Raw genomic sequence first — 27,034 nt, forward strand, 5'->3', positions numbered from 1 at the left:
AGAGAAAAAATTATACATGGTAATGATACATCCAAGAACAAATACAATGATGAACGCAAAAAAACAAATGGTGCAAAGTTTGTACAGTGGTCTGAATACCAAAGTGCAATTACTGAATATCCAAATGCGATAGTTAAGATCAAGTACTTCTTGCAGCACCTCAAGGAAGAGAGTGTGGAAATGGTGTTTGGTTCAGGTATCTGATAACATTGGGGAAGAAACTGTTCTTAAGTTCAGATGTCTCAGATTTTGAGTTCATGTATTTTCTCGGAGAGGGTAGTAGAGAGAATAAGGAATGGCCAGGGTATCGGGTATCCTTGGAGATACTTCCTGTTGCAATGCACCATGAAGATGGACTGACCAAAGAGCCAGTGATGGAAAGGGCTATGATCACCACTCTGAAGGTTCTTGTGGTCAGGAGCAGAGCAAATGCCATGCCAGGTTTCGGTGCATCGCATTACAATACTTTCTATAACACATCTGTAAAAGTACAAGAGCATCCTTAAATGCCCCCAAAAATAAATATGCTTAATAAAACTTCCTTGATCACCACATCAGTATGAAGGAACAAGGTTAGGTTGCTGGTGATATGGATGCCTAGGAACGTAAAGCTGTTGACCATCTCTGCAGCAGCTCCATTGATGAGGACCCTTGCTTCCTCAGGTCAACAACCAACTTGTTTGTCTTGTTTACATTTAGGGCTACTTGTTGTCCTGACGTCATGTCACATGGTTACCAATCTCTTTTTTGTACTTAAGCTCATCATTGTTGTTAATCCAACTGAATACAATGGCATCATCTGAGAACATAGAGTCTAGTTTACAGATATAGCGTGGAACCAGGTCCTACAGCACACTGACCAACAATCACCCAAACACTAGTTCTGCCGTACACCCTAGGGACAATATACAGAAGCCAATTAACCTAAATACCCACACGTCTTTGGAATGTGGGACGAAATTGGAGTAGGAACATAGAAAATAGGTGCATTCGGACTTCGAGCCGGCACCGCCATTCAATATGATCATGACTGATCATCAAAAATCAGTACTGTGCTGCCCCAAAATTAAGCCACGCTATCGTGGGTGTATAGAGAGTAGAGCATTGGACTGAGTTCACACAACCTCGAGGAGCACAAATTTGGAGAAAATGTTATGATCATTTCTACCCCATTTAGGTCAGCTAGTCAGGAAGTCCAAATCCAGTTGCAGATGGAGGTCCCAAGGCTTGGTCTGGGAGTTTATAGATGAGCTTATTTGTTATTATGGTGTTGAAGGCAGAGTAGTGGACAGTGAACAACATTCTGACATGTGTCGACACAAAATGCTGGAGTAACTCAGCGGGGCAGCATCTCTGGAGAGTAGGAATGGGTGACGTTTCGGGTCGAGACCCTTCAGATTGATGTCAGGGGAATGGGCAGGACAGAGATAGATTGTAGTCAGACACAGTAAGACTGGTGGGAGAACTGGGAAGGGGGAGGGGATGGAGAGAGAGAGAGAAAGCAAGGGCTATTTGAAGTTAGAGAAGTCAATGTTCATGTCGCTGGGGTGTAAGCTACCCAAGCAAAATATGAGGTGCTGTTCATCCAATTTGCGCTGGGCCTCAATATGTATGCAATGGCTGATGGGGTGGAAGGTGAGGACAAGGGGGACTGTCCTTGTTACAAATGAGGAGCAAGAGCGGAGCTGCAAGATATCTAGGAGACCCTAGTGAGAGCCTCATCCATAACGGAAGAGTGGAACCACCGTTTCCTAACGAATAAGGACATCTCCGATGCCCTGGTATAGAAAATCTCATCCTGTGCGCAGATGCTGCATAAACATAGGAATTGGGAGTAGGGGGATAGAGTCTTTCCAGGAAGCAGAGTGGGAAGAAGTGTAGTCTAGATAGCTTGAGTGAGTCAGTGGGTTTGTAGTAGATGTCGTTCAATAGTCTGGATGTCGGTCAATAGATGAAGACGGTGAGATTTAGAAATGTTAGGGAGATGTCGGCGATGGTGCAAGTGAATTCCTTCCTTCTCTCCTTCTCTGCCTGTCCCACTGAGATACGCCAGCATTTTATTTCACCATTCCAGAGCATCAACGATGTCCTCATTCTTTAGGAAACAGGGGTTCCCCCCTTCTATTATAGATGAGGCTCTCACTAGGGTCTCCTCGATATCCCGCAGCTCCGCTCTTGCTCCCCCTCCCCTCATTCGTAACAAAGACAGAGTCCCCCTGGTCATCGAAACATAGAAAATAGGTGCAGGAGTAGGCCATTCGGCCCTTCGAGCCCGCACCGCCATTCAATATGATCATGGCTGGTCATCCAACTCAGTATTCTGTACCTGCCTTCTCTCCATACCCCCACCTTTAGCCACAAGGGCCACATCTAACTCCCTCCTAAATATAGCCAATGAACTGGCCTCAACTGCCTTCTGTGGCAGAGAATTCTCCAGATTCACCACTCTCTGTGTAAAAAAATGTTTTTCTTATCTCGGTCCTAAAAGGCTTCCCCCTTATCCTTAAACTGTGACCCCTTGTTCTGGACTTCCCCAACATCGGGAATAATCTTTCTGCATCTAGCCTGTCCTCACCTTCTACCCCATCAGCCGTCGCATACAGCATATAATCCTCCAACATTTTCGCCACCTCCAACGGGATCCTACTACAGGCCACATCTTCCCATCTCCACCACTTGTTGCTTTGCGCAGAGACCAGTCGTCCCTTCCCATCCAAATCACCCCCTCGTCTCTTCCCAACCAACTTGTCCCTTCCCATCCAAACCACCCCCTCCCCAGGTACTTTCCCCTGCAACTACAGGAGATGCAACACCTGTCCCTTTACCTCCCCCCTCAACTACATCCAAGGACCCCAACAGTCTTTTCAGGTGAGGCAGAAGTTCACTCGCACTTTCTCCAACCTCATCTACTGCATCCGCTGTTCCTGGTGTCAACTCCTGTACATCGACGAGACCAAGTGCCGGCTCAGTGATCATTTCGCTGAACACCTCCGCTCAGTCCGACTTAACCTACCTGATCTCCCAGTTGCTCAGCAGTTTGACTCCCCCTCCCATTCCCACACTGACCTTTCTGTCCTCCATTGTCATAGTGAGGCCCAGTGCAAATTGGAGGAACAGCACCTCATATTTCGCTTGGGAATCTAACACCCCAGTAACATGAACATTGACTTTTGTAACTTCAAATAGCCCTTACTTTCCCTCTCTCTCCATCCCCTCCCCCTTCCCAGTTCTCCCAACCGTCTTACTGTCACCGACTACATTCTATCTCTGTCCCACCCACTCCCCCGACATCAGTCTGAAGAAGGGTCTTAACTCAAAATGTGACCCGTTCCTTCTCTCCAGAGAAGCTGCCTGTCCCACTGAGCTACTCCAGCATTTTGTGACTACCTTTGATTTAAACCAGCATCTGCATTTCTTTGATACACATCCTGACATATGTGTTCTTCTTATCAAGGTGAATGGAGTGGGGATGTCAAATGTCAAGAATGTTTAATTGTCTTGTGTCTTGATAATGGAACAATGTAATTTTTACTTACAGCAGCTTAACAGGCGTTAAATTAAATAAATCAATAACTGTAATACTAGTGCAAAAATACTGAAGTGCACAGTGCAACCAAAGACACAGTCCATAGACGTTCATCGTTGCTGAGGTTCGTGTTGCGTAATGTTCTGGTTGCTGGGAAGAAGCTATTCTTGAAATTGTTGGTGATGATTTTCAGGCTCCTGTACCTGTCTCCTGATAGTAGGAGAGAAATGGGAACGTGGCTAGGGTGGTGTGGGTCTTTGATGATATTGGCTGCCTTTTTGCGGAAGCATCTCCTATAGATTCCTTCAATGGTGGGGTGGTCAGTGCGTATGAATGACCTGTCAGTGTCTACCACTCTCTGTTATTTTCCTTCATTCATGGGCGCTCAAGTTACCGAACCAGGTTGTGATGAAATCAGTATGCTCTCTACTGTATACCTGTGGAAATTCAGTAGAATATTTGTCAACAGACTAAATCTCTTAAATCTCAAAGGAAGTAGGGGCATTGAAAAGCTTTCTTTGTGATATTTAATCAATTGCTGGGCCCAGAATAGATCTTCAGAAATTTGCACACCCAGGAATTCGAGGCTGTTGACTCTCTTCACTGCCATTCTATCGATGAAGACAGGTTCGTGGATCATTGGCTTTCTCCTCCTGAAGTTGATAATCATCTCCCTGGTCTCGCTAACAATGAGAGCATGATTGTTGTTCTGGCACCATTCAGAATTTCAATCTATACTGTGACTCATCGTTGCCCATTAGTCATTCCACAACGATGGTGTCATTGGTGAATGTAATAACCATATAACCATATAACAATTACAGCACGGAAACAGGCCATCTCGACCCTTCTAGTCCGTGCCGAACACATAATCTCCCCTAGTCCCATATACCTGCGCTCAGACCATAACCCTCCATTCCCTTCCCATCCATATAACTATCCAATTTATTTATTTATTTATTTATTTTTTTTTTTTTATTAGAAGTAAGTACAGTCATATGGCACCAAAGTGCCTAATATATATTTTCATAATACATTTTATGTACAACTTCTTTTTTTTTTTTTGTTACATTGAAAAAAGATGAGAATAAGAAAAAGAAGTTAGATAGTAAAGGATAGAAAGATGTGAAATATATAGTGTGTGAAGAAAGAAAACGAGTAAATGAAGAAAATTGAGAGAGAAAATAGTGAAAAGAAAAGGAGATCATTATTTATAATCTTGACCAACCCTCGTCCAGTCCTGAAACAGTTATTTTTTACAATTGTGTTGCACCATATGATTCCAAAAAAACGACGAATGGAGACCAACTCGTTATGAATTGGTCTGATTTATCCATTAGGAGGAATCGCATTTCCTCAAGATGAGCGGTGTCCAACATACTTGCAATCCACATTTTAAGCGTTGGTATTGATGTACCCTTCCAAAATTTAAGTATTAATTTTTTTGCTATTATTAAACCATAGTTAAGGAATAGATTTTGAGATGTGTTCAATTTATTCCCATCTTCCATTACACCAAATATAATCATTTCAGTATTAGGTTCCATTCTTGTCTTGAATAATTTTGTAAGTATTTCAAAAATATCATTCCAAAATCTATAAAGTTTTATGCAGGAAACTAAGGAGTGTGTTATAGTTGCCTTTTGGGCTAGACATTTATCACAAGTGGCGGATATATTTGGATAAAATTTGTTCAATCTTGTTTTTGAATAATATAATCTATGTACAATTTTAAATTGAATTAGATTATGTCTTACATTAATTGAACATTTGTGAATATATATCAGGTATTTTTCCCATTTAACCTTCGTAATTTTTATCATTAATTCCCGTTCCCACTCTTCTCTAAGTACCTCTGTCGATGGTAGGTCTATATTTAGAATACTATTATATAAATAGGATATTAATTTTTGTGAGTCAGCTTCAATATTCATTGCTTCTTCCAATAAGTCAGGAGTTACTTTTTGATATCCTTGTATATATTTTTTCACAAAGTCGCAAATCTGAAGATATTTAAAATATTGGTTGTTTTTCAATTTTAATTTTAATTGTAGTTGTTGGAATGATAGTAGGTTTCCCATTTCGTACATATCCCTGATCCTTCTAATTCCGAGACTTTCCCATTGGTTATATGTCTTATCAATAAGAGATGGTTTAAATAAAGGGTTATTCGCTATTGGCATTAACAGTGATAGATTTCTTAATTTTAAAGATAATTTTATTTGTTTCCAAATTCTTATTGTACCATATATAATTGGGTTCTTCTTATATATTGTGTTATTCAGTTTTTTGGGGGAAAAGAGGATCGTTCCTATATTACAAGGATGGCAATCCTCCTTCTCCATTTTTATCCATTCTGTCTGTTGGGTAGAACTATCCAACCAATAAATCATATTCTTAATATGCACTGCCCAGTAATAATACATAAAATTCGGAAGTGAAAGTCCCCCGACCTCTTTTGGTTTACATAAGTGTTTTTTTGTGATTCTATGTGATTTATAGTCCCAAATATAATTTGTAATGTTAGAGTCTAATTAAAAAAAAAAATATTTTGGTATATATACCGGTATAGACTGAAATAGGTATAGTAATTGTGGTAGGAAGATCATTTTTATTGCATTTATTCTACCTAATAATGATAAGGGAAGTGTTTTCCAAAATTTAATCCGTGTATTAAGTTTATTTAATAAAGGTATGAAATTAGCATTGAATAATGCTTTATATTTTCTAGTAATCTGAATACCCAAATATTAAAATTTTTCTGTTGCGATTTTAAAGGGGAATCCAATTTATTTTTAAATGATAAAAACTAACCTGCCTCCATCACCTTCACTGGAAGCTCATTCCACACAGCTACCACTCTCTGAGTAAAGAAGTTCCCCCTCATGTTACCCCTAAACTTCAGTACCTTAATTCTCAAGTCATGTCCCCTTGTTTGAATCATCCCTACTCTCAGTGGGAAAAGCTTTTCCACGTCAACTCTGTCTATCCCTCTCATCATTTAAAAAACCTCTATCAAGTCCCCCCTTAACCTTCTGCGCTCCAAAGAATAAAGCCCTAACTTGTTCAACCTTTCTCTGTAACTTAGTTGCTGAAACCCAGGCAACATTCTAGTAAATCTCCTCTGTACTCTCTCTATTTTGTTGACATCCTTCCTATAATTAGGCGACCAAAATTGTACACCATACTCCAGAATTGGCCTCACCAATGCCTTGTACAATTTTAACATTACATCCCAACTTCTATACTCAATGCTCCGATTTATAAAGGCCAGCACACCAAAAGCTTTCTTTACCACCCTATCTACATGAGATTCCACTTTCAGGGAACTGTGCAGTTATTCCCAGATCCCTCTGTTCACCTACATTCTTCAATTCCCTACCATTTACCATGTACGTCCTATTTTGATTTGTCCTGCCAAGATGTAGCACCTCACACTTATCAGCATTAAACTCCATCTGCCATCTTTCAGCCCACTCTTCCAACTGGCATAAAGCTCTCTGTAGACTTTGAAACTCTACTTCATTACCCGCAACCCCACCTATCTTAGTATCATCTGCATACTTACTAATCCAATTTACCACACCATCATCCAGATCATTGATGTACATGACAAACAACAGTGGACCCAACACAGATCCCTGTGGCACCCCACTCGTCACTGGCCTCCAACCTGACAAACAACCATCCACCATTACTCTCTGGCTTCTCCCATTCAGCCACTGTTGAATCCATCTTGCTACTCCACCATTAATACCCAACCATTGAACCTTCTCAACCAACCTTCCATGAGGAACCTTGTCAAAGGCCTTACTGAAGTCCATATACACAACATCCACTGCTTTACCCTCATCAATTTCCCGAGTAACATCTTCAAAAAATTCAAGAAGATTAATTAAACATGACCTTCCAGGCACAAATCCATGTTGACTGTTCCTAATCAGACCCTGTTTATCCAGATGCTTATATATATATATTATCTCTAAGTATTCTTTCCATTAATTTGCCCACCACTGACGTCAAACTAACAGATCTATAATTGCTAGGTTTACTCTTAGACCCCTTTTTAAACAATGGAACAACATGCGCAGTACGCCAATCCTCCGGCACTATTCCCGTTTCTAATGACATTTGAAATATATCTGCCATAGCCCCTGCTATTTCTACACTAACTTCCCTCAATGTCCTAGGGAATATCCTGTCCGGACCTGGAGACTTATCCAAATTTATATTTCTCAAGTGTCAGTACTTCCTCTTCTTTGATCCTCATAGTTTCCATAGCTACTCAAGTAGAGTTTCACTTATCTCACATAATTCAATATCCTTCTCCTTGGTGAATACCGAAGAAAAGAAATTGTTCAATATCTCCCCCATCTCTTTTGGCTCTGCAGATAGTTGTCCACTCTGACTCTCTAATGGACCAATTTTATCCCTCGTTATCCTTTTGCTATTAATATAGCGGTAGAAACCCTTCGGATTTACTTTTACCTTACTTGCCAAAGCAACCTCATATCTTCTTTTAGCTTTTCTAATTTCTTTCTTAAGATTCTTTTTACATTCTTTATACTCCTCAAGCACCTCTTTTACTCCATGCTGCCTATAATTATTGTAGATCTCCCTCTTTTTCCAAACCAAGTGTCCAATTTCCCTTGAAAACCATGGCTCTTTACAATTTTTACGATTTCCTTTCAACCGAACAGGGACATAAAGATTCTGTACTCTTAAAATTTCACCTTTAAATGTACTCTATTTCTCTTCCACATCTTTCCCATAAAACAAACTGTCCCAATTTACTCCTTTTTAAATCCTTTCGCATCTCCTCAAAGTTAGCCTTTCTCCAATCAAAAATCTCAACCCTAGGTCCAGTTTTGTCCCTCTCCATAATTATATTGAAACTAATGTTATTGTGATCACTGGACCCGAACTGTTCCCCAACGCATACCTCTGCCACCTGACCCATCTCATTTCCTAACAGGAGGTCCAGTACCGCCGCTTCTCTGGTAGGTACTTCTATGTATTGTTGCAAAAAACTATCCTGCACACATTTTACAAACTCCAACCCATCCAGCCCATTTACAGAATGTGTTTCCCAGTCTATGTGTGGAAAATTGAAATCTCCCACAATCACTACCTTGTGCTTACTACTAATATCTGCAATCTCCTTACATATTTGCTCTTCCAATTCTCGCTCCCCATTTGGCGGTCTATAATACACCCCTATAAGTGTTGCTACCCCTTTCCCATTTCTCAGTTCCACCCAAATAGCCTCCCTAGACGAGCCCTCTAATCTATCCTGCCAAAGCACTGCTGTAATATCTTCCCTGATAAGCAATGCAACACCTCCACCTCTTGCCCCTCCAATTCTATCACACCTGAAGCAACAAAATCCTGGAATATTTAGTTTCCAATCACAGCCCTCCTGCAACCATGTTTCACTGATCGCCACAACATCATACTTCCAGGTGTCAATCCAGGCTCTAAGTTCATCCACTTTTCTTACAATGCTCCTAGCATTAAAATATACACATTTAAGAAACCCACCCAGTCTTATTCTCTGATTATTTTCTTTTTCTTCTCTCTCCCCTACATTTTGGGTCAGAGTGCTACCATTCTCTGCCCCCTGCTTCACACACTGACTGCTAGCTTTCCCAATTTGAGTCCCTCCCCCCAACCATACTAGTTTAAAGTCTCCCCAGTAGCCTTTGCAAATCTCCCCGCCAGGATATTGGTCCCCCTTGAGTTCAAGTGCAACCCATCCTTTCTGTACAGGTCGCACCTTCCCCAAAAGAGGTCCCAATGATCCAGAAACTTGAATCCATACCCACTGCACCAGTCCCTCATCCACGCATTTATCCTCCACCTCGCTCCATTCCTACTCTCACTGTCGCGTGGCACAGGCAGTAATCCTGAGATTGTTACCTTTCCAGTCCTTCTCCTTAACTCTCTACCCAACTCCCTAAATTCTTCTTTCAGGACCTCTTCTCTTTTTTTACCTATGTCGTTGGTACCTATATGCACCACAACCTCAGGCTCCTCTCCCTCCCATTTCAGGATTTCTTGGACACGTTCAGACACATCCCTGACCCTGGCACCAGGGAGGCAAACTACCATCCGGGACTCCTGTCTGCGTCCACAGAATCGTCTATCCGACCCCCTGACTATAGAGTCCCCTATTACAATTGCCCTCCCCTTCTTTTACTTACCCTTCTGAGCAACCGGACCTGTCTTTGTGCCAGAGGCCCGGCCGCTGTCGCTGCCCCCAGGTAGGCTGTCTCCCCCACCCTTACTCAAGCACGAGTACTTATTTTCAAGGTGTACAGCCACCGGGGTACTCACCAGTCCCTGCCTCTGCCCGTTGCCCTTCCTAACTGTGACCCAGTTTTCTGTCTCCCATGGTCTTGGAGTGACCACCTCCCTGTAACTCCTTTCTATGACCTCCTCGCTCTCCCCGAGCAGACAGAGGTCATCGAGTTGCTGTTCCAGGTTCCTGACACGGTCCCTTAGGAGCCCCATCTCGACGCACCTTGCGCAGATGTGGACGTCTGGAGGGCACTCCGACTCCATGACCTCTCACATCTGACATCCAGAACAGTAAACTGCCCTGGCCTTCATTCTCCCCCTTATCCAAATACAATAAAGCCTTACAATTACAATACAAATACAATACAAGCCAATCAGCTGCTTCCGCTGGTCCTCTTCCACCAATCAGAGGCTTCCACCAGAATCAGAATCCTTCTCTGGAAGTGAGATGGAACGTTGCAGATTTGGGTAACTCACAGCTCTAGGTAAGTCCTCCTCTCGCCAACGGCTCCCCGGGCCTCTGTAGAAGCAAACCCCGCGCTGTTTTTATACTCACAGCTCCAGGCAAGTCCTCCTCTCACCAACGGCTCCTCAGGCCTCTCAGTAATGATCGTACTGGAGCTATGTCTGGTTACACATTCATAGCTATAGAGAGACTGGAATAGGGGATTGAGCACAGCCTTGAGGTGCACCTGTGTTGATGGTCTTTAAGGAGGAAGTGCTGTTGCTAATTTGTACTGATAGTTATTTGCTGATGAGGAAGTTGAGGATTTGTTTATATATGGTATGGCAGAGACAAGTTCTCAGAGATTAACGATAAGTTTGGAGGGGGTGATAATGTGTAACACCGTGCTGCAATCAATGACAACAGCCTAATGTACAATAAAGGACCTGACCCACCAGCATGCGTCTAGCGCGCCCAAATGTGGTTGCTTGAGGCGTACGGCCTCGCGGGGCCGGTCCCACTTCCAAATGCGGAGGCGTATGGAGTTGTGCGGGACTGGTCCCGACATCGCGCGGGGCTCCAAAATTCCCGCATTGTCCGAAAATCCCGCGCGCCAATGGCCTGTCAGCCCGCAGGCGCATTGAGGGCGTACACAGCGTCTCGACGGGCGTACGCAACGTCACGACGTCGTACGCAGCGTCTAGATGGCGTATGCCTAGCAAGTGGCGTAGCGCGATGACGTCACCTCCCAGCATGCCGTTGGGTGTTGACGTCACCGCCCGACACCGTGCGACATCCAAATTCAGTCGGTCCGTCTCCTGCCCAGCTGATTGGTGAGTATGATGTCGGGACCAGCACCGCACAACTCCATACGCCTCCGCGGGTTCGAATTGGGACCAGCCCCGCGCGGCCGTACGCCTCAAGCGACCAGGTTTGGTCACGCTAGACGCATGCAATCGCATGCTGGTGGGACAGGCCCTTAATGTTCTTATTGTCCAAATGGTCTAAGCAGCGTGGATAGTTAAGAAGATTGTGTCCTCTGCTGGTCTATTGTGGAAGTACGCAAATTGTAATGGTCCAGGTCCTTACTAAGACAGGAGTTGGTATGTCCTAACCAACCTCTCAAAGCACTTCATCACTGTGGATGCTAGTGCCATGGATCAGTAATCCATGAGGCATGTGTCCTCACATTTTTGGGTCATCTGTATTATTGATGTCCTTTTGAACAACTTGATTGGTAGGCTCCCACAACCTCATCTTTACTATGAATGTACAGTCTCTATACATCTCCATCCTATATCAGGGACATCTTAACCCCTCCCTTCTTCCTGCAATAAGGACCTTACCGGTACCTCTCCATCAACACTCCCATCAATCTGGCAGAACTTGTTCTTACCCTGAACAACTTCTCTTTGAATTCCTCTTATTTCATACAAATTAAAGTAACATCCACCCCATCCTCAACATCACTTGGACCATTTCCAACACTTTTCTCTCTTCTCTGGATCTACGTTCTTTCCTCCCGCCTTCTGACTCCACCTGCCCATCATATACTGGTCATAAGACAGAACAGCACTGAAACAGGTCCTTCAGCCAACAACGTCTGTGTCAAACACAATGCCAAGTTAAACTCATCTCTGCTGCCTGCAAGTGACCCATATCCCTCAATTCCCTGCATCCCTCTATACCCTAGTCCCTTGGTCAATCCCTTCTCTGCTCTTATTTATACCAATTCAATACCATCATTAATTCCTTTCCCTATATATTGCTCCGTGACCTGTTATAGCCATAGAGTAATGCAGCATGGACACAGACTCAACGGCCCAACTTGCCTGTGCTGACCAAGCTGCAACCTCTACACTAGCTCCACCTGTCTGTGTTTGGCCAATATCCCTCTAAACCTTTCCTGTCCATGTACCTATCCAAATGTCTTTTAAATATTGTTACATTGTTGAGTTCTTCCAGTAGTTAGTTTTTTTGCTCTTCAGCATGTGTGTGAGCCTTTTTTGCAGCTTTGTCAAGTTGGTAATTCATTTTTGGATGCAGTTTCCAACATGCCCCTGCACAGCCATTGAACCAGGTTGGTAACCTACTTTAACTCTTATGGTAGGGTGAGAGATATGCAAGGTCCAGCAGTTACAGAATGTACTGGAATACATTTTGGATGCACTAGATGACCTTCAGCACCTCATGATGCCCAAGTATTAGCTACCAGAATTTATTGCATTTAGAATGATGGTTGTGCTGCACGTCATAAAAATATGTTAGAAATAGAACAGGTTTCGGCAAAAATCAAGCCTGCTCTCCTTTTCACTATGATAGTGGTTGATCCAATCATGGCTTCAGCACTACTTTCTTTCTTTCTGCCCTCAATCCTTAACGTCTCTGTGGTTCAAAGGATTCTCAAATTCTGCTGTGAATATTCAATGACACCACAACCATAGCTCCCTGAGATGGCCAAATTTTCACACCGTCTGGAATTCTTCTTCATCTCAGTCAGATCTATATAGCACGGAAACAAACGTTTTGTTCGAACTTGTCCATGCCAACAAAGTTGCTTAAACAAACTATTCCCACTTACCTGTGCCTGACCCACATCCCTTCATGCCTTTCCTATCCATTCCCCCTTCTACCACTTCCTCTGGCAGATCAATCCATGCACTCGCATCTCTCATGTAAAAATACTGCACCTCAGGTACCTTTTAAAATTTTTCTCTCAATTTAAATATATGTTCACTAGTTTTTTGATTCACCTAACCCGAGTGTAGATTAGTCGGTCTTTAGTATATCATTTACCACCTTCGTCTACGTTTGTGACGAACTAGTACAACAAGATGGCATTATCGTAAAGGGCCATAAATCTGTAATTCCTGCCTCCCTGCACAGCAAGTACTTTGATGCCGTCCATGGGGGACACCCAGGTGCAGAGGGAGCCATTCTACAAGCGAAAAACATGTTTTTCTGGCCTGGAATGACTGATTATATTCGTGAGAAGGTAGTCCTGTGCGGTGTGCAACAGTTTGACACCACACCAACAAAAGCAACCACTTCTCTCACACCCGGGTTCCCGACCTCCCATGGTCCACAGTGGCAACTAACATTTTTGCTTGGCATGGCAAACAATACCTGGTTCTAGTCGACTCGTATTGCGGATGGTTTGAAATTGATCTGCTCCGTAGCCCCACCTCCGCAGTGGTAGTCCAGAAGCTGGCACGCCATTTCTCTGTTCATGGGTCACCGTATCAACTACTGTCTGGCAAAAACAGGCACTGGTACCGCAAGTTCGCACACCACCTGAAATCCAATCCAAGCTTCAACAAAAATGAAACGTGCAAAAAAGATGGTATGGCAAGACGAGCAGACCACTTCCACCACTAGCCAAGGGACAAGTGGTCTGTCTACAAACAGAAAAGAGTCACGACTGCCTCGGTGTAATATCTGAAATTGCTCCCGAACCACTTTCATATCTGGTCAATGCCGACGGCAGCACCTAGACATAATAGACAGCACATCCTGCCTGTGAACAAACCAGCACCACCTCCGTATTATCCCAACCGCACAAGTATACTTCCAACCCCATCCAGCGGCACCGGCCCGACCATACCACCGTTGCCTGCCGCCTCTGGTTTCGCCCATGACCACGTCACCTCGACCCCTGCCAAGGTCTCCAGTTTCGTCGCCGTGGATGTTGCTTCAATTTCCTGCACCTCTTCTACCACCAATCACATCTCCGGTGAAGGAAGGAAATGCAGGGCTGTACCATACATGTGCAGGTCACACCTGCAAGCCTAACCTAAAGTACCAGGATTACGTTTGAACTGCCTCTGGTGTTGTTCCCTTCAGTTTACTTATACCTGCCACATGTAATCAGTGGTGCCTATATCTTGCATGCGATTATCATATCTATTTTATTATGTTAATTCCTTAAGAGGAAGGATGTAGATAAGTCTGTCTTTACTATATCTATCACCACACAATTAAGCATGCTGCACATTCCTTCTGTAGTCCAGTCCAGCTCTTCATCCCTACCCTGGACTGCTAGTCCTGCAAAGATAGTGCGTCACTGTCTCCCGACAGACTTGATGCAGACTATGGTGATGAAAGCATGTAATGTTCCCTCCGCTTGTACTGCAATAAAGACTATGAGTTATTACTTCTGTGTGCGGGTCTCATCATTCAACATGGTGTCAGAAGTGGGATTCGAACCCACGCCTCCAGTTGGTACCCATGCGACAAGGTATCAGCCAAGTGCATGGCCTTGACGGTCTCAAACCCAATCCATCAAAGACTATTGCAATTAACGAGTTACCAGCATCCACAGATATGAACAGCCTGCAGAGATTCCTTGGCATGGTAAACTACTTGGGGAAATTCATTCAGAATTTCATTGAACTATCGCCCCACTGCGCCAGCTAACTCACAAAGACACTGTTTGGTCCTGGCATGAACAGCAGCAGAGGGCGTTTGACACTCTTAAACAATAAATATCTTGTGCCCCCTCTCTCACCTACTTCGATGTTAAGCTACCTGTCACACTGATTTGTGACGCCTCCCAGTATGGTTTTGGAGCAGCTTGCCTCCAAAACAACGGGGACGGTAACAGACCCGTTGCCCATGCTTCTTGCACCATGACCGACACAGAACAACGCTAGGTTCAGATTGCAAAGGAGCTGCTAGCGGTAGTTTTTGCTTGCAATAAGTTTAATGACTTTATCTTCGGAAAAACGGTCACGATTGAAACTGACCATCAACCCCTAATCAACAAATGTGCTGCTATCCCATCTTTAATAACTGATTCAAGCAGTTTCCCCACTACCAACGTTAGACTAACTGGTCTGTAATTCCCCATTTTCTCTCTCCCTCCCTTTTTAAAAAGTGGTGTTACATTAGCTACCCTCCAATCCTCAGGAACTACTCCAGAATATAGAGTTTTGAAAAATTATCACTAATGCATCCACTATTTCTAGGGCTACTTCCTTAAGTACTTTGGGATGCAGCCTATCTGGCCCTGGGGATTTATCGGCCTTTAATCCATTCAATTTACCTAACACCACTTCCCGGCTAACCTGGATTTCACTCAGTTCCTCCATCTCATTTGACCCCCAGTCCCCTGCTATTTCCAGCAGATTATTTATGTCTTCCTTAGTGAAGACAGAACCAAAGTAGTTATTCAATTGGTCTGCCATGTCCTTGTTCCCCATGATCAATTCACCCGTTTCTGACTGCAAGGTTCTTTTTAACTCGTAGTGCAGTGGAGTCGCTATTTAGTTACAGGCAGTCGAGAGCAGCCATAGGCAATCTCCTTTGCTGACCGGGCATTTTGATTGGCTCATTGGAGTTTTCAGGACCAAGGAAAACCGACTGCTAAACTTTATTATACTTCTTAAAAATGTCTCCACTCCTTCTCCCCCCCCCCCCCCCCACACACACACTATCTATGTTACAAAACATCCGTCCAGCGGTGCTACAGTTCTGTCACTGCCCGTGTGCGCGACTTTGGTGCCTTTGAGAGGGGGAGGGGGGCCGGTTTAAAATGTCGTTTTTTCCCAGCCTGTTCAAATCGATTTTTGTCAGGCTGTTTAGCTGCTGAAGAATAATCGCTCCGACATCGGTTTTATTACGTTTTTTTAAAACTGCACTGGATATTTTAATAGCAGGAGTAATTTAAAAATCAACTTCTAAAGCTGTCAACACCGAAAACGGGAACGGATTTCACGTCTGGGATAGGTAAAGGAAAGCCGTTTATTTTACATATAAACGTGCTTCTAAGGATGCCTTTAATCAAAATGTTACGTTGCGAAAAGGTGACTTAGGACCCATACGAAAAGGCAGTATTTTTCCTGCCGATATGGGGTTTAAATTCACCTTAACCGCAACGTTCCAAACGATCACGTTCCACAAAATCCCACTCGCAAGATGATTAAAATGGCCTTTAATTTATGGAAATTAAACACTAAATTCCTTCCACTTGGCCTATAAATTCATGGCAATGAGATTTAAAAATCGTTATATTGTGAATTCTTGTGTGAATGTTATTTGGACACAGGCTATTTAAAAATGTTAACCTTCTCTTAAGAAATTGATAGATGTTTAGATCTAGTAATTGAATTTTATAATTAGCTACAATGAGATAACTAATTATATGTTGTAATTTCAGGTCATCCAAGTAAGATTGTTTCATATTTGTTTCAGAATGCTTCAATCTATAACAACTGAAAATGTCATTAAGTTCTCTTAATTTTTAAGAAAGTTGTGGGCTTTTGACTGTCCTCGATCACAGCTTTTGAGTTAAGTCAATGGAAAAGCAATAGGGAACAAGATGCTAATTTCCGAGTATGAATGGCCATAACCTTTTTTAATACTGAAGATATGAAAGTGAATTAGGTGTCAAATTAAACTTCGTTTTATGCTTTATCTGATGGGATAAATTGCAGACTTGATTTTTAAAAATCTCAAAATGTTGTAATATTGCTACACTATCAGTCTGAAGAAGGGTCCAAACCCGAAACGGCACCCGTCCCTTTTGTCCAGAGATGCTGCCTGACCCGCTGAGTTACTCCAGCATTCTGTGTCTGTCATTGGCATAAGCCTGTATCTGCAGTTCGTTGTTTGTAAATCAACAGATAGTTGCTCAATGGCGTTTGCACGATGGCCATTGCCATGAAGCACTGTGATCGCACACACATTTCGCCACACCCCTCAACCCACCTCTGGATCGAAGGAGTGGGTCACGTTTCGGGTAGAAACCCTTTCTCAGACGAGTCTGAAGTAGGATCTCGACCCGAAACGTCACCCATTCCTTCTACCCAGAGATGCTGCCTGTCCCGCTGAGTTACTCCAGCATTTTATATCTGTCTTCGGTGTAAACCAAAGATCATAGAGCGATGTAAACGAGTATCGACAATTCCTTCCTGCACCCTACCCACCAAAGATCCTCGCTACTCACCTCCCCCTCGCAACCGGGCACATGCGCAGTCGGGGCGATCGGCGCATGCGTGGTCACCGCTGATTCGGCCAAGCGGGAGGTTACAGTGCACAAGGACGCATGCGCAGAGAAAGCCCCTGGTCGCCTTCCGAGAGCGAGTGTGGTGAAGTCGGATGAGGCTAGTTGTCGTCCAGACAAGGAGAGTCATTCGTACAACAATCGACCTTGGTCGTCAGTTTACTTCAAGTTGATTAACGGTAAGAAATCAGCGGGCAGTTTGTGACGAAGTCGTGTTGGGAGTAGATCTTCTGACGGTTGGAATAAAAGCCGCTGTCTAATGGCCGCCGGCGCCTTTCTCCGCACAAAGAGCTGCGCGCTCAACATGGCGGACTCAAAGCTTAGCTCCGGACGCCGAGCGGCCGTGAACTAGCCGATGGTTGGAAGAGGTGGATCATAGTAGCTGGGACGTGATGGTGTTGGCAGGGTTGGGAAACGGAGTGGGGCCACGCTTCGCGGGGGATGCGCTTGGAAACGCGACCTGAAGGACAGAGCAGCTTAAAATGGCGGCGGGAGCAGATGGGGGAGGCGCTTCATCCCAGTCACTGCTGCTGTCCGCTTCTTTATCGGAATATCAAACTCTGATTATCACACTGAAAACAAAACGCACTCACATTTATTCTTGCATTCATTTTGCATTTGACTGAATAAAACTGGAGTACCTGAATTTCCACTCCGACACCAAGCACGGCTTCTGATGTTTTAAATGTGTCCGCTCATCAATCCGCTAGTATTTATTCATGGACACTGCAGAGATTCTTAATGTCTTTTTTCCTGAGATAACAATGAGGCAGAATAGGCAATATGACACTGCGCGCCAACGATTTTCCGTTGTGTACACGGGCCTGTACATTTTATACGTTACAACTCAGACCAAACTATCACACGACATCTGCTGGAGACTTATTGAGGACTCGCCACATTCTTTTTTTATGGGTAATTTGAAAATATTCCTCTTTGGATACGGTTTCTTGAGGAGCGTGGGCACGGTTTATATTTGGCGTATGCGAAAACGCTGTTCATTTTTCCCGCGCCTTTTGACAAGAAAAAATCGCCCATGGTTGTAATCAACGCGAGTCTCAGAAAAGTTGCACGTGGAACCGCCGGACACCACCTGCACACGTTTGGAGAAGGGAGCTCATGTTCGCTGTTAGAAGGAAGTGCGCCACTCTGGACCCCGTAATAACATGTCAAAGTGACGTCGATGGTGTTCATCTGTCTGTATTTTCGTCTTCTAATTTTTTTTTATTGCGTTTTAAAAGTCGGTGTAAATGTTCTCCGGTTTGTTTTAGGTGGGGGGGAGGGAGAGTCGGGGGAAACTTTTTTTTTCCGTTTCTTACCTTGCCGGAGATGCGATTGTTTTCTGGGTCGCATCTCGGGTCGCTCTGCGGCCTACCATCGATGGAACTGGAGGCCTCCTAGGACTGCCTTTGAGCCATGGTGAGGAAGGATTTGGAGGAAATGTTCCTTAAATATGGCAAGATAAATGGTTAGTATCTGGAAACACGGGGCCGTGGACATTGGAGTCCATCCCTTGCCTGGGATCGCTCCAACCGCGGCCTGCGGATTTTACATCGAGAGCTTGCAGTCGCGGGAGAGGCTAGTCTGGAGCTCCAATGACGCAGAGTCGATCGCCCGGTTCGGGGAAGGTGAACCCCCCCCCCCCCCCGAGGTGGAGGGCCAAAACGCCGCTGTCCACAAGAATCAAGATCGTCCAGTCAACGAAGGGCTCGAGGCCTCCGACCGCTGGAGAGCAAAGAAGGGAAGAGATCTGAACTTTTTTTTCATTTTCCATCGCAGTGAGGAATGTGGAGGAGTCACTGTTGTGGATGTTTATGTTAAAATGTATTTGTGTGTTCTGTTGATTGTTATTTGCATGATTATTAACTTGGCAAATGAAGTTCCTCGTATATTGCAAATCATACTTGGCTAATAGGGAGGTTTCACGGCAGTCGGGTCACGACCCAAGACCCGTACTGTTGCTACGCTACTCCAAATGGATTACACGCGATGAACTGCAGGTAGGCACTTACCATTGTTTCCAGCGTAGCGGGCCTGTTAAAACCCGCTGAAATTGTCAATATTTGCGCTGTAAATAATTATGGAAATCGGGATAAGCGGCGTGTGTGACATTTAGCCTACTTCAGAATTCTGAAAGTGAGGAGAAATGACGGTAGATAGAAACGAGAGCTGAAGGGACAACAACAGCCAGAGTGCTTGGCGAACATTGGCCGTTTGCTCACTGCATTTCATCAACTAAGGTGTTTTTTCATGATTCCTTTGGCATCTAAAAGGTTTCAGAAGTGATAAATCTGGCTGTAATTTTTTTAAATCGCCCATGGTTTGTTCCCAAGTGGGTTTTTACATACAAAATGGAAACACATCTGAAGAAAGATTTACAGCCAGATTTATCATTTCTGAGAATTTTTAGATACCAAAGGAATCAAGAAAAAACACAAATAATGCCTTACTTGATGAAAAGCAGTGAGCAAACGCGATAATTCCCGATATTTTCAATTCCGATAACTGCACGGCCAATGTTTACCTAGTACTTTAGCTGCTGTAGTCCCTTCAGTTCTCGCTTCTCTATACCTTCATTTTGCTTCACTTTTGGAATTCTAAAGTTGGGTACATGTCTCTCACATTTACCCCGACTCCCACAATTTTTTCAGCGCAAAAATTCAACATTTTGGCGGTTTTTAACGGGTAGGAAAGTACGTGTTTTTAGCATTAATAACATATACCGGAAGTGATGGATGTCCTCCAGATGGATTTAGCAGCTCCGTGTGTCAAGCCCTATGACCCAGTGACCTTACGTGCAACCCCCTTATTAAGTATTCTTGTGATTGCATGAATTGGCGGAGAATTTATAATTGCAAATGATAGCAACAATCATACAGAATGACACAAAAAGTTGGACTAACTCAGCGGGACAGGCAGCAGCTCTGGCGAGTTATGGGTGTCCTTTGGGGACGAGACTTCAACTTACTTTTGGATTGATTAGCAATTTCCAGATTGAGGTGCGAAATATTGCATGGTAGCATTCTACTTAATCGGCAGGAGCAGAATATTTATCTTTTGCACTGGTTTCTGCAAAGGTGTCTTGGATAGGTTTTTTTCTCTTCCCTCTAAAAATGTTTCCCTTTGGTACTTTATGTTTAAATTACAATACAGTACGTTTTTTGTTTGAGTTAGAAACATAGAAATTAGGTGCAGGAGTAGGCCATTCGGCCCTTCGAGCCTGCACCGCCATTCAATATGATCATGGCTGATCATCCAACTCAGTATCCCGTACCTGCCTTCTCTCCATACCCCCTGATCCCCTTAGCCACAAGGGCCACATCTAACTCCCTCTTAAATATAGCCAATGAAGTGGAGTTCTGCTTCAATTTTATTATCTGGAAAAGTTTGGATTTGTCATGTTACTTAAAATCACAGGTTGTGACTGCAGCAATTGAGAAGTTCCAAATTTGAAAAATAGAATCTAAATCTTCCAATCTAATCTAAGTGTGTTAAATCAGATTTCAGTAATTGTGTAGATTTTCATGATTGGCTAAGCCGTAACTGCTTTGTAAAATGCCTATTACAGAACATACACATTATAAATTAATGCCTGATTCAACATTATCATAATGTTCAACTGATTTGCCTATCCATTCAATTCTAAAGTTTATCAAATCAAGTCAAGTTTATTCGTCACATACACATACGAGATGTGCAGTGAAATGAAAAGTGGCAATGCTCGCGGACTTTGTGCAAAAAACAAACAAACTCCAAACAATGGAACAGAATCACATATTCTTTTATTGTGGGAGGAAGGAAAAAGGAAAACACAGCGTGGCAACGGATGCGTTTGCCTGACCGTAGCAACTGGAACAGTCCGTTGTAGGGGTGGAAGGGGTCTCCCATGATCTTATTGGCTCTGGAGTTACACCTTCTGATGTATAGATCCTGCAGAGTGAAGTTCCCATAGTGCGTTCAGCCGAACGCACTACTCTGCAGAGCCTTCTTGTCCTGGGCAGAGCAGTTCCCAAATCAAATCGTGATATTTCTGGACAGGATGCTTTCCACAGCTGCTGAGTAGAAGCACTGGAGGATCCTCAGAGACACTGAATTTCCTCAATTGCCTGAGGTGGTAAGGGCGCTGTCTTGCCTTACTCACGAGTGCTGCAGCATGTGATGTCCATGTCATATCCTCAGAGATGTGGACTCCCAGGTATTTAAAACAGCGCACCCTATCAACAGTATTCCCATTTATCCTCAATGGCGTGTACATCTTAACTACGTTTACAATATTCTTTGTAACTTTAGCAATGACTGCTGATGGCCTACTTGAGTTACATTCTCTGGAATGTTGGTGCTTAACTGTTGAATTTGATTTTCCATCCAAGAGCAATTTATTCAATACAAAATTCATACCTATGCCACTGAACATTTCAAGTGCTTTGAAATTATATGTGTTATGATATTAAACATAGCAAAATATATCCATTAGCTTATTTGTTGTGAAGGTTATTTAATGCTCATTTTGTTTGACAAGACTGATTTTTTTGTTACCTCCCATGTCCTCTCTTCTGTAGTATGAGTTAATTTCCTATTGTAAATTAAGTGTGACTTTTGTGGTATTTGGTATGAGTTTAGTGGGTCATTGGGAGATAGAGCTTGGTTCAAGCTTGAAAATACCTATTTTGTTTCAGTCTTTAGGCTCGGTTTGGATGGGGCTAGGCTAATTAGAAACAGAAAAATAGGTGCACGTAGGCCATTCGGCCCTTTGAGCCAGCACCACCATTCAATATGATCATGGCTGATCATTTAAAATCAGTACCCCGTTCCTGCTTTTTTCCCATATCCCATGATTCATTTAGCCCTAAGCTAAATCTAACTTTCTTGAAAATTCTGTGTAAATAAATGCCCTTGATCTTACTAGTTCAGGATATGATTGGAATGATTTTCCTATAAATGGTTGGTAAAGTGTACTTAGCAGGAAAGCTGTCACATTGTTTACTTTTCCTGAACATTTTTGTGTAATTTTACTTTTCCTGAACATTTTTGTGTAATTTAATGAATGCTTAGGTATCGGGTTTTTGTTTTATTCAAAGGAGCTAGTAGGTATTGAGGGGGGTGGAAACTGATTAACGCTGAGTGTTAGTATAGACAGAAGGCATTGGATTTGTAACATGGATGTACAAGAGTAACTGATTTGAATAATTACATAATTATGCTTAATTGATCAGCATTTTAAATGATCTAAAATCAATCTAATTTTTTTTTTGTCAGGCTTTCTGAAACATGTAATGTTCCAGTTAATGTGTGGTCTGATTAATAACAATTTGCTCGTGATCTTATTGAATGATTGTGCAAGAAACAATGGCCCACTGGCTCCATCTCCAATTTATGTTTTTGTGTCATATTCATTATATTCTTATTTTCAATTGTGTAAGACAGCCTTATTTAGTCTAATCTAAATTTGTTTGGAAAAAAAGTCTGCTGGACTGGAGTAAAAGGTAAAATGCAGTATCGGGGTTGAGCTTCTGATATAAAGGCTTGCTTCCTGAGTGTGACATAACTACATGTTGGGTATGGGAATCAGTACTGTATGAATTCTTGATAAGGTTTGGGTTGGACGTGGCTGGGTATTAATTTTATACCTGAACAGTTGGCCCACACAGGCCAACATGTCCTAGCTACACTAGTCTCACCTGCCATCGTTTGGCCCATATCCCTCCAACCTGTCTTATCCATGTACCTATCTAACTGTTTTTTAAATGTTGGGATAGTCCATGCCTCAACTACCTCCTCTGGCAGTTTGTTCCATACACCCACCACCCTTTTTGTGAAAAAGTTACACCCCAGCAGATTCCTATTAAATCTGTTCCCCTTAACCATAAACATACTTCCTTGATTCACCTACTCTGGACAGGATACGCTGTGCATCCACCCGATCTATTCTTTTCACAATTTTATACACATCTAAGATCAATTTTTTATTAATTGAACATAGCGATGGGCAAATATTGAAATGACTCAATTCCCCACATGTCAAAACAGTCTTGATTTTAAGTGGCCCATAGTCCTTCCAGCAGCCATGAGGACCGAATCGGTTTGTTCACTGGACCCGATTATGAAACTACTGAAAATAGCTTTAAAACAGGTGTCATTATTTTGTGATCAGACTAGTAATGGAGATGGCTTTCACTATTTTCGTTTGGTTAATGAGAGATGAGCGCCCTGAAGTTTTTTTATGTTGAACAGATTCCTATGTAGTGGGTTTCATGTTTTAGAGTAAAATAATAATTCAAGGCGCAGGGTGGCAAAATTCAGCACACAGACCATCATTTCATAATTTTCTATTCTACTATGATCCGATGACAGGTCATCGGTTGCGGTTAACTTTAATTTTTGACATTAATTATCTATTTCAGTGATGGTTAAATCGAACAGCATTTTGATTTACTTGTGGGTACTGTAATCTGTAGAAATTCATGTATCAAGTATCCTTTATTGTCATTCAGACTTTTCAGTCTGAACAAAATTTCGTGCCTTGCAGTCATAACATAGAATAAAAATAACAAAACACACAATAAACACAGATTTAACATCCACCACACTGAGTCCACCAGGCCCTCCTCACTGTGATGGGAGGCAAAAGTCTTAAGTCCTTGTCTCTTACCTCCTTGTTCTCCAATGCGTTGAATTGATCCAAGCTTCCGATGTTGTGACCCCACCGGGTGATGGTAAGTCCCACGGCTGAATCCGAGCACCGCAAACGGGCTGGTTCAAACTCCGCGGCCCGGGGCGGTCGAAGCTGCCACCCTCCAGTCCAGCGGACGCAGCTGTTGTTGCGGGAGCTCTGGAGAACAGGTCACCAACCTGTGACCTGCGAGCTCCAGACGTTATCGTCCACTGGGCCAGCGGCCGAGCCTCCGAAGTCGGGTCGCCGCCGCCACAGCCCCGAAGTCGGCCAGCTGGCTCTGCCTCCGGAGCCTCGAGGTCGGTCCCAGTTGGAGGCTGCCAGCTCCGCCGTTAGGCCTCAGCGGAGACGAAGAGGGGACGACGACAAGAAAAGGTCGCATCCCCCCGAAGGAAGAGACTAAAAACAACACACATACACAACTAATATAAACCGAAATAAACTGTAATAACATACACAACTAAATTAAAACTGAAACAAACTGACTGCAGGCGAGCCGCAGCTGCTAGGGCAGCGTCGCCACTTCCGGAGCAAATTGTCAGCCAAAATAAGTTATTGGGTGTATGTATATACTAAGATTGTTTTAACAAAATAGTTGAGTTTGGCTTTGCGTTTACTTGAGCAAAAAACTCGTGAACGGATCATCGTTGTAGTACTAATCCATGTGTAGAAATTGTTTACTGGATATGTTGTTACTAATGTAGTGAGTTAACTTGTCACCAATTTCTTACATAAAATCTCTTGTGAATAACTCAGCAATTACTTCACGTTGAAACCTGTTTTTTGTCCTTATTCTAAACACAATATTCTATTAATTATTTTTAAGTGATGGCAAAAGAAATCTTTATGCTATCAATGTAGATTATGTTTTTGGTAGAATGTCAAAAAATAATAAAATAAGGTAGGTATTGTCAGGAAATTATTTGGTATTTATACGGAATATACAGCAAATGAATCAATCGATCCAACACAGAGACATACAATTCATAATTTTCTATTCTACTATGATCCGGAAACAGGTCATTGATTGCAGTTAACTATTATTTTCGACATCTGATTTTTGAGACAAGGTAGGAGTACTGCATCGGTAGTATTATTGCACACTTCATTGAAATAACATCTCAAATTAATTTATAATTGTGCCTCATATCCAAGGCACCAAATTTAAAACTGAGCTGTATAAAACAAACCTAGTGATTCCTGTCTACTAACTGCTGGCATTTCACCACATAACATAGTCTTAATGTGGTGGCCCCAAACCCAATTTTGCATAACTTCTGATGTAACTTACAGGACTCTTTTTGCTAACGACTTCTCCTCAAACTTATAATCTAATGCAAATGGAAATTTTCTCTTTTTTGTTTCACGTGGTAAAGCCCGTAAAAGGATTCTAAATGATGTCCCGGAGAAGAAGCAGAAGTCCGTCCCGAGAACGTAGAATGCGTGGTGACCGGGGAGCAAGTAACAAGACTGACAGTGCTGATCCTCGAGATCTTGAGAGGCGTGTTTTTGTTGGAAATTTGCCCACCGACTCCATGGTGAGGAAGGATTTGGAGGAAATGTTCCTTAAATATGGCAAGATAAATGGTTAGTATCTGGAAACATTAGACTATCCAACTGAAACTGGTGCTTGCTTCTAATGTCCTACCTTTTACCGTTTGAAAGGTATGCTACCAGAATTAAACTGTGTTATCTTCTGGAAATTCAGTATCATTTGTTGACCCTTTGCTCCCAAGTTAGTAAATTGCAGCTGGAAAGCACGGACTTGAATTTTCTTATTTATCGCTATTTCTTGATTTAGTGGAGCAATGTGCTAAAATCTGTTTGAATCATTCATTTGTCCATGTTTGCACAACTCTGAATTCCCATTGCTTGTAATGGATATTCCTAAATATTGGGGAAAGGAGGTTTTTTTTTAAAAAAAACATTTCATGTGGCTTGAGGTAAGTTTGATTCTTTGAATTGGTGTGATGCATTAAATAGACTTTACCATTCTAACAACCAAAGTCAACGTATAGGGGGCAAAGTCCAAGATTTGGAGCAGTCATGCAGGAAAACTTGGAAATGGATGGCTGAATTGTGCTTCCTTTTCTATTCCGAAGTATACTAACCCCATTTCCAAACACTTAGTCAAACAGGAACAAAATATCATATTTTTCACCAGCAAGCCCAAGAGTTGCAATTAACGTGCTGCATTAAAGTTTTACGCAACATTCATCTTCCTTATACGATCAATTCTTTTTTGGTTCAACGTGGACATTTCATACTCTGGTATGACTAAACTAGTTGTCTGTTGGAAACTAACACTCTTAATCTGTGATTTGAAGTGTGGAATCCGCCATCAGTTTAAGTTTGATTTTAACATTCTACTTGAAGATCAGCCACGAGTGATGTCTCATCTGTTGCCAAGATAAGGAAAGATGAATTCACTTATTGCATCTCTGATAACTGAATCGGATCAAAGAGCCACATTTAATATTATTCAAAACAAGTAATGAAATAATTCACCAGGTTTGATCTTTTTAAGTGCCAGTGGGAAATACTTTTTTGTTTCTGGCTCATGGTGTCCTTAAAATTTTCGGTTCTAAACACAATAGCTAACAAAACAGTTATGCTGTGATGGAAGTTCATTTAATTCTGATATATTGGCTGCCAAACCTCTTGATGTACATAATTCTAATTACCGAAATACAGTTCCTGACTGATCTTCAACAAAATTTAAGGTCATTTTGTCCAATGACCTCTGGAATGGACTTGTGCGAACACTAGGTTGTGATTGCTTTTGTGGTTGATTCCTTACATTGGTATCAGCTGACATGGATGGACGTGTTTTGACGTGCTTCTGAGATTGCAGTGGATCTCTGCGGGAAATATCACAGTGAAAGGGAGGAACTGGGGATATTCTGTAATTATGATGTACATCTTGGAAAATATAACAATAAGTGAAAAGTTATTATGTTTGAGAGAATTTTATGACCAGATCACCAATATATGAGAAGAAAATCCACATGCAAGAAAATAAGTTTAATTTAGTACTTCTATGGAAACTATACTTTGCATTGGAGTAATTTGGGGATTGTATTATGGGTG

General features: G+C 42.6%; 1 protein-coding gene across 3 annotated transcripts in view; it reads left to right on the plus strand.

The window, feature by feature from the left end:
- Positions 1-17,222: 17,222 nt before the first annotated feature.
- The window catches only part of ncoa5 (nuclear receptor coactivator 5), a 44,544-nt gene continuing 34,732 nt past the window's right edge, over positions 17,223-27,034 (plus strand). For 2 of the 3 annotated variants that reach the window (XM_055652380.1, XM_055652381.1), the window contains exons 1-2: positions 17,295-17,453; positions 25,321-25,531. In XM_055652380.1, coding sequence (XP_055508355.1) covers positions 25,339-25,531 — 193 coding nt within the window. In that variant the 5' untranslated portion in view covers positions 17,295-17,453; positions 25,321-25,338. Of the gene's footprint in view, positions 17,454-25,320; positions 25,532-27,034 lie in introns of all 3 variants that reach the window. The other variant, XM_055652384.1, reaches the window with a different exon arrangement.

Source organism: Leucoraja erinacea, chromosome 21 (assembly GCF_028641065.1).
Source record: "Leucoraja erinacea ecotype New England chromosome 21, Leri_hhj_1, whole genome shotgun sequence".
NCBI lineage: Eukaryota > Metazoa > Chordata > Chondrichthyes > Rajiformes > Rajidae > Leucoraja > Leucoraja erinaceus.